At 29.5% G+C, this 9,471-nt stretch overlaps 2 protein-coding genes across 2 annotated transcripts in view; both read right to left on the reverse strand.

Annotated features, from left to right (window-relative positions):
* LOC125856756 (putative UPF0481 protein At3g02645) overlaps positions 1-4,276 on the reverse strand; it is a 44,969-nt gene extending 40,693 nt beyond the window's left edge. Inside the window, exon 1 of the mRNA XM_049536378.1 lies at positions 4,259-4,276. The gene's annotated coding sequence lies outside the window, so the exon portion shown is untranslated. The remainder of the gene's footprint in view (positions 1-4,258) is intronic.
* LOC125856231 (UPF0481 protein At3g47200-like) lies at positions 1,788-3,094 on the reverse strand. The gene is made up of 2 exons (XM_049535768.1): positions 3,080-3,094; positions 1,788-2,843 (listed from the first exon to the last, which is right to left on the reverse strand). Exons 1-2 carry the CDS (start codon positions 3,092-3,094, stop codon positions 1,788-1,790), a joined length of 1,071 nt encoding a protein of 356 aa, XP_049391725.1.
* Positions 4,277-9,471: the final 5,195 nt, after the last annotated feature.

Raw genomic sequence — 9,471 nt, forward strand, 5'->3', positions numbered from 1 at the left:
GGATGATCCATTGTGACAAATAATCCAAAATCGATTGAAACAAAAAATTGATTTTGAAAGAAAAATGAAGAAGAAGAAGAAGAATACCTATTTTGAACTTTGACACTGTTGAATCGTTTGGAAATCAAATTGCATTGAAAGCGGTAACTGATTTGGTAGTGGGAGAGATTATACGCGAGATTTTGGGGGTGAGGAAGATGGGTTTTATTTCTTTCACAATAAAGTATCCGGAAAATAGGAATTGGGGAAAAAATAGGGATTTTTGAATTTTTATGAAAGAGAAGGGATTAATTGATAATAGGTAAACATATGTAGTGTACTTTAGTAATTTTGCCTTTTTTTTTCTGTTGGAATTACTATTGAGACCAATACCTACGCGGCCCATTAGTGGGGAACCCAATATGATATATCGGAAAGGTATATGCTAGCTTGGCCCGGCCCATTTAACAGGCTTAAGAAAATGAGCAACTTCCACATATAGCAAACACAAAAATCATATTTGTATGCTATAACTATAGTTTGCATAATTGCGCTCCATAGCAAACATAAATATGTATATTTCGCTATACATATACAAAAGAAAGCAGATGTATAATTTCACTATACATATACAAAAGAAAGCAATTGTATGATTTGCTTTGGTATACATATACAAAAAATCAATTATATAATCTGTGTTTGTATAAAGCGAGAAAGAGAGAAAGACAAAAGAAAACTGGGCAGGGGAAGATCATATTTGTATAATCATAAGTGTATAGGACATGCATTTGTATTGTATATACAATTTTCTCTCGCTTTATGCAAACACAAACACAATGTATACATTTGTGTTTGTATAAAGTGATAGAGGTGAGTGAGCGAGCGAGATCTGGGAGAGTGGCGAGCGAGATCTGGGAGAGGGGAATGAAAATATATGTATACATACAATTTTCTCTCGCTTTATACAAATACAAACACATTTTATACATTTGCATTTTTGTATAAATTGAGAGAGGCGAGTGAGCGAGCGAGATCTGAGAGAGTGGTGAGCGAGATCTAGGAGAGGGGAGAGAGGGGAACGGAAATATATGTATATATACAATTTTCTCTCGCTTTATACAAACACAAATGCATTTTATACATTTGCATTTGTATAAAAAGCAAGAGAGGCGAGGGAGAGAATGAGAGTGGCGAGCGAGATTCACCAGGAGAGAGACGAAATAACAACAGTTTGTTATGGGGTACAATTAAATCAAACTATATTTATATCATTTAATTTGAATTAATAGTTTGCTATTATATACAATTTTCGCTAAGAAGAGCAAATTATGATTGGGGCTTGAAAATTTGTTCAACTACAAATATAGGAATCAAAGGATTTAAGTCGAAAATCATATAATTAATTAAATAACTCATTTTGTAATTCGTGGGCTATAATTCCTTGAAATTAAAATAAACTAAGAGAAACACAATTAATAAACCTCAAATTTGATAGATGCTTGAAATAAACTAATTAGCATTCCATTATAAATTACATGCATGGAATTGAAACAATTACTACTTACTTAACGGAACCCATAAAAGCTAGAATAGTTTGTATAGTTGTGAGTATGAAGAGTATGATGCCTGCCACAATTGAAGCTCTTGCCCAAGACTTATTAAAATAATTGTGCATCACATTTGCCCTCATTCTGTTCCATGGTTTTTCACAATGTTCAACTGCTTTTTTGAATTCTTCTTTGTAATAGAAGACGGAATACTTAGAGATCCCTTTTATGATTTTATTGAATAGGCTAGCCATTTCTTTGTCATTTGTTGTCCAGTTCACTATGATTCCTTTTTGGCGAAGAAAAAATTATCACATCTTTGTTTGAGCCGATAAGACGATCCATGAAAGTTGCATAATCACTGAAATATGTATCTTGTACATCAGATGATTGTTGCTCATAAGCAATGAGATTTTGCAGGAGCGTTTCTGTTGCACCTTCGACTCGTAAACAAGGAATTGTCATCAATCCATTCTTGAACTTTATATCCATTAAACTTGCCATATCTCTGGACTTTGAAAAGCTAACTCCAGCTTCTGAAAGTTCTATTGCATTTGGCATGACCATAGAATACATTATGTCATCGTTTGACTCTTTTTTGGGATTCCTATGACATGAAAATATGTGTACTAGATGAAGTAAATGTTTGATATTTTCAACATTATTACATTCTGTCTCTCTTAAGGGTTCATGTACCTGCATGTTAGCAAAACGCATGAACAACTTATTCACCAATATTAGCAATGACGATTCATCAACTTGCTTTGTCATGCGATGAAGGTGGTCGAGGATAAAGAAAGGAAGTTGGTTATCTAGTAACATCAAATCTCGAAATATGTAGCTTGCACGATTAGCATTCATGATAATCCTATCTTCTCCTTCTGGACAGAATTTACTACGCTCTCGAATAAACTCAACCACAAAATAACCATCAATCAACAACATTTGGCAAAATTCACTATTGTCTTCTATAGAGTCTTGTATGTCGTCGTAACAATTTAGTGCTTTCTCCTTCAGAGTCATCAATTCACTGATGTATTTTTTTACATCAGGCCCCTCTCTTCGTTGAAGAAACCGTTTTAGGTATGACACTTTGTACTTTTCCATTGGATCAAGTTGAGGATTTTTCTTATGGTAAGGACCAATAGAGACCATCTTTGGTGTATAAGCATCTGAATTTAATTCACATAACATCCTGTTTACTTTGAATATGGTACGCGATTCAATAGGTGAAATGCTTAAATTCTTAAACATTTCATCAATCCTTTCTTCTATTTCCTCTACGTCGATTAAATGATGTTGTTTCATCATTTCTATCTGTAACGGAAAAGAGTTGAAGAAATTTTAAAATGTTTATTAGAAGAATTGTGCAATAAGCAAGCAATTACATATTCTTTTAATACGATCAACTTTACAATATAAATAAGATACATCTCTCGTTAAAAAAAGTAATGTATATATACGTCTACTTCTTTTTGTTAATAGACTGAATTAAAAAAAATCTAAATTTGATTTTTTTTAATTTCAAAACAAAATGTGACTTTAAAACTTACCTCACCATTACTCATCTTTATTCAATTGAAAAAGCAGTGGAATTTAATTATCTGTTGAGGTAATCTCAGTAGAGTGTGTCATCCCCCTTTCTTCTAATACTCTAATAGTCTAATTCCTACAAAAAGAACCATTCTTTTTAGTAATCTCATGTTAATTACTTTATGAAAAGAACTTACTATGTCTTGTCAAATATATGTTAGAAAAGAAATTAATTTGATCTATTAAAAATAAAAAGATCAGGAAGTAAATACACTTGCTGATTTAATGAAAAACACATACACTCTCCTTTTTAATTTATTTATCTTATTTTCTTTTTTGAGAAAATTATGCGAAATAGCAAACATCTAGAGTATATTATGTAAACAACAGAAACAGAAGCAATTGTATTTTTTTCATATTTCCCTTTCACTTTTCCCTTTACACTAGAAAATGTTATGTAAATCATGTCATTGATCAACTTGAGGTATAGCCAAAGAGTAAAGAGTAATTGTTTAGCGTAGAACAAGAGTAATTGATTTATGTATAATTGGTTCGATTTATCGATTTTTGATTTTTAAATATAATAAATCAATAAGATATTTTTTATCGATTTTGGTCCTTAAGGATTTGGTTAAAATAAAATGTTTATAAAACAAATATATGACTTCTTCAATAATGTGACATAATAAGACAATAATGTAACTTTAAAGAACCCTCATAAAATAGAAACAATAATAACTAACATGAAAAGAACTATACTAGTGCAACACAAAGAAAAATTAAAAAGAATAGAGTTCTTACTTTATGTTTTGATAATGTGAAATTGTGAACTTAAAATCATTGATTCATTGTAAAGTGTGAATTGAAAGCTAAAGAGCAAATGCATTAACCAATAAGATAATGAGATTAATATTTGATATTTATGTATGGGTAAAATGATAAATTACTAATATCTTATTGGGTTATCGATTTACCCAATAATTCAATATTAGGAAACTAAAATCAAAGTGATAGCTCAATAATTTTTTGTTACAAAAATTATTAAAAACCTGTTAACCCAATAATTCAATAGCGTTTTTTCAACTCGATTTATCAATCGATTAGATTTTTGTACAACCCTATTTTATCCAACTTGAGGTATAAAATAATATTATTAATTGATAGTGTTTAGCATAAAACGAGAAAATGCAGAAAATTACCTCTTTGGTTTGGCTGTTTCTTCTAGTAGTTGTATGTCTATTCAACTCTGGCTTTTTGTGGATTTTTCATTGCTATGAAGTATCTATTATATAGAAGAAGAAAAAAGAGAAGAAATACAGATAATTGAAGATAATATCGGGATACATGTAGGATATGGTACAATGTTACGGTTCGATCGATTATTTTATAAAATTTATATCATATTAATTTTTAATTATTTTATTTTACCTAATCAAAATTAGATTTTTCGAAATTGTCTCATCATCTTGCATTCCCTTTGATATCGATACGGTTCATTTAATATCTTTTTTGTTAAAAAATTATGGTAGCAAGGTGTTAATGACACAAATTAGGATAGCAGATAATTAGTAGGTAGGAGTGCGTTCATACTAGTAGGTAGAAGTGCATTGTCTTGTTGTCCTTACAAGTAGTCGTGGGACTATTTTTATAGTTTCTTGTTTCTCGATTTATGTTGCTATCTATGATTTTGTGTAGTTCAATTATATTATTTTATTGTAGTACTGTTCTGCTATACTATTTATTATTTTGTTATTATCTATTGTCTCTTATATTTTTTTTACGTTTTTTTCTAGAATTTTTTTGTCTTAGGCTGAAGGTCTATCAGAAATAACATGATCTCTACCTCAACTCTAAAATAGAGACAAAATTCTTTGTACATTTTACTCATGCAGACCCTACTTTGTGGGAATACACTGAATATATTGTTCATTGTTATTGTTGTTATTATTATGTAAGAGTAAGAACTAGAAGATAGAATACGATATTAAGCATATATACTTTAGTAGGATTTTGATAAAAACTCTCTAGAGGCTTTAATAGTTTAAAAAGTGACGAGTCAAGGGAATAAAAAAGACAACAAGAGTAGAGATTCATTCTACTATTTTACAGTATTATAAAATAGAGTTAAACAAAGACAATTAATCTTATATTATACATCAGTGAAAATCTATTAATCAAGATGGGACTCAAGAATTGAGTCTACTAAAATTAATTAAGTATCCAATAAAAGAAATTTAAATCATATAAAAAAATTTCTAATATCTTGTAACTTACTACTCAAATCGATGAAATATCTTATAACTCAAAGTGTTACAACTAATTCAATTTCAATAGGAGTAGCTTTGAAAAGAAAGTTCAAATATAAATTAAGAGTTACAAGCCAAAAGGGTAAAAAAAATTGTCAAAAATTCCAAAAGGGCACATTAATTTTATTTTTTTAACTAAAAGGGCAAAATCGCTCCTGACGGAGCGATTTCCTTCTGACAAAATTGACGCCGTTACTTCGTTAAAAACATAAAAATCGCTACCCCGGCAGCGATTTTGTCAAATTTTTTTTGACATCGCTACCCCTGCAGCTTTTTTCTAAAAAAAAAATTTAATTAAAATTGAAATCGCTGCTATAGCAGCGATTTCATTCAAATTTTGCATTTTAAATATATTGCTGCCTTGAAGTGTTTTGTACTGCCATTTGCTTAAATGATTAATAGTGATTGCACATGCTTGGTTTCTGCTTAATTTCTTTAATATTATTCTATTGATTTTGGAATTTAGTGAAATCGCTGTCCGGTAAGTGATTATTTAATTAAAAAAAAAACTTTTTAAAGAAAATTGCTGCTATAGCAGCTATTTCAATTAAAAAAAATAAACAAAATTGACAAAATCGCTGCCACAGCAGTGATTTTAAAGAACAAAGAATTTTTTTTTGAACGAAATCGCTGCTGAGGCAGCGATTTTATGCGGAGTAACGGCATTACTTTTGTCAGAAGGAAATCGCTTCGTCAGGAACAATTTTGCCCTTTTGGTTAAAAAAAATTGATGTGCCATTTTGAAATTTTTGACAATTTTTTTTGCCCTTTTAACTCCAAACTCTATAAATTAATTATCTATCAACTTGTAGTCATTTCATCGATCTTCATCGATCCAAGTTTGAAAATTAATATTTCATTATTCTCAAATTTAATATATAAAATATGTTTTACACATAAATTTATTCGATATGTGCTTAACTTTTGCAGCCTTCCAACTTAAAATGTTATTGGCCGACGATTGACAAAATAAATTGACAGATCCCATTGACTCAAGTCAATGACTATATATTTATTCCAGATATTTTACTTTTGAGTACTAAATAAAATAAGTTGGGTTAAAAATAAATATTGCAAAGTAGGATAGTTGAGTAGATACTTTAATATCACAACAAAAGTACCAGATGATTTTATTTCACTGTCTCCTTTTGAGTAAATTAATTGTATAATACATAACTATAAAAAACATGAGTAGAAAAAGGACGATGAATAACATTTTAGTTATTTTATCAAAATCAACACACCACTTCGTCATATACGATTAACAATATTACACGGAACTTTTCTTTTCTTTTAATCACAAATATGGAACTTTGTTCACATTAGTTCAATAATCTCCTTGCTAAATTAAGTTTCACGTTATTTATCGTTCATCATCATTTATGGGTTAATTGAGATATTAATTGTGTGTCACTCACATAAACTTAGTATTTATGATTATCATAGTATACTAATATTATTTTTTTGTGTGTTTATGCGAAAAATGAGTTCTTCAAAATTTTATGTCCGAAAAAATAATATTTGTCATTTATTTGGTCTAAACATTCTTCTCCTTGATGTCAGTTTTTAGCCAAGATATTCGCGAATAATTAAAGTAAATTAGGAACTATGTGAAAAATTATGTATTAATATATTAAAATAGATATCTATTTTTAGTATAGTAGATAAATAAAAATAAATGAAGGGACTAATTTTTTTCCGTTTTCCCTTTAAAATTAATTGTCTTTGAAAGTAAATATTTAATCTTAATTTTATCGAAAGAGTTAAAGGTAAATTAGTAAAAAAAAAATCTTTTCATTCAGAATTTTTGAAATAACGTGAAAAAAATATAACGATTAATATGAGATGAAGAAAATATTAGTGTAGCTTCAGCAACTTAGAATTATAAGTGGTCAACCAAATATCAATTACTGCATGCCTATGTCCAGAACATAGTTACAAAAGAAAGAAGCTAAACACGTTTTTTAAATGCTTATGTCTTCTTTGATTATTCTTTTCGTTTTATATTGTGTATTATTTTACTTGATCTGTATATATATATTAAAAATAAAGTATTTGTTTTATTTATTTATTTTAACAAATTAAAAGTGTTTTATTACTTTTTCTCATTCTCTTCTTAATAATCTTAAAGAGAGAATGTCAAATCATTCCCACCAAACTCTTTAAATGCATTGTTCGTACTAATCTATGTGCAAAATACTCATTTTGTTCTTTTTTTTTTTGGGTGGAGTGGGTCGTAAGAATTAATATTTTCTTCGCAAAAAGAACGTTATCCTACCATAATAAAAAACAAGTTAACTGTGATAAAAAAAAATTAATGAAAAGACTTATAACCACACAAATATTTAAAAATTATTTTAGACCACAAGTTTTAAAAAAATTTCCTTTTTATTAAATATAGTGTCAAAATAACTGATGTCACATAAAATAAAATGAAGAAAGTAAAATTTTGTTAGTTGAATGGAAGTGTTCATGGAGAAGATATAGAGTCAATTTTATTTATATATTCGATTAATTATAAAAGATAACTGATTGAAAATGTAGCGGCCCAATCCACTAGTGATATTATATATTTGGAATGTATGACTTTAAAATGCATTACTAGGGTGTCAATATGAACTGTTTATCCTAAATTGGGGTGTCACATATACCTATGGACTTGGCGTCCTCGCTGAGGTTTGCCACACCGCAATGGATTTGCCTAGACTCAATATTGAGATTTGCTCCGTCTTATCAGAATTTGTCTAAACTTAGTTGAACTTTGTCCCACATCGACAAAACTGACACAAGAGTCGTTCTAATATCATTTGCAATGTCCCAACCCATAGGTGATATTGTCTGCTCTGGACCTAAATTACCCGCATGGCTTTAAAATGCATCAATAGGGTGTAAGACATGCTTACTTATATGCCCAACCAGGGACGGAGCCACCTTGTACTAAGGGGGTTCATCTAAACCCCCTTCGACGGAAAATTATATTATTTATACATGGTTAAAATAATTTTGTATGTATATATAGTAGATGTCAAACCCCCTTCGACTACTTCGTGTGTCTATTTCTATAGAGTTTGAACCCCCTTGTTGAAAATCCTGGCTCCGTCACTGTACCCAACACCTCTTTTGTATTTTTGGGTGATATGAGACTTCTTATCTTAAATAGAAGTGTCAAAAAATAATTAAAGACAAAGTAAATTTAAAATTCATGATATATATGCATCGTAATATGTTGGTTATACCCTATATCAACCAAATTTATAATGGGAAATTGTATAAAATAGCAAACTATTAATTCAAATTAAATGCTGTAACCACAGTTTGATTTAATTGTAACCCGTAGCAAACAGTTGTCATTCGCCTCTCTCCCTAAGTTTCTCGCTTGCCACTCTCGCCAGTCTCTCCCTTGCCTCTCTCGCTTTTATACAAACACAAATGTATAAAATGTGTTTATGTTGTATAAAGCGAGAGAAAACTGTATATACAAATACATATATTTTATCCTCCTATACACTTATAATTATACAAATACAGATCTTCCCCTGCCCAGTTCTCTTTTGCATTTCTCTCTTTCTCACTTTATACAAATACAAATTATACAAATTGCAATGTATCATTTGTGTTGTATAAAGTGAGAGAGAGAGAGAGAGAGAGAGAGAGATTTGATATACAAATGTTTTATTTCGATTCAATTGTGTACAAATTCAATTTTTTTGCAGATATACAACACACATAAAATTGAATTAAGAGGCTGCCAACGATTTATACAAACGAGAGCTGCCATTGATTTATACAAATGGTCTGCCATCGAAATTATACAAATCTGAAGCTCCTATCAGCGAGTTATACAATATGATGCTCCATAGCAAACATAAAGTTTCCTATAAAGCGCAATTATACAAATTATAGCTATAACATACAAATATGATTTTTATTTTGCTATATGTGAAAGTTGCTCATTTATAGTTGATTGAAAAATAACTAAAGACGGAGTATATGGGATTCATATTTTAGGAAAAATCCTTTTGGCCAGAAAATTTGGCCAGAATGGTATTTTACCTTTTTGAACATTTTTACCCTTTTAACTTTAATATTTTTTAAATAAAAAATGG

This window comes from Solanum stenotomum, chromosome 2 (assembly GCF_019186545.1).
Source record: "Solanum stenotomum isolate F172 chromosome 2, ASM1918654v1, whole genome shotgun sequence".
Classification (NCBI taxonomy): domain Eukaryota; kingdom Viridiplantae; phylum Streptophyta; class Magnoliopsida; order Solanales; family Solanaceae; genus Solanum; species Solanum stenotomum.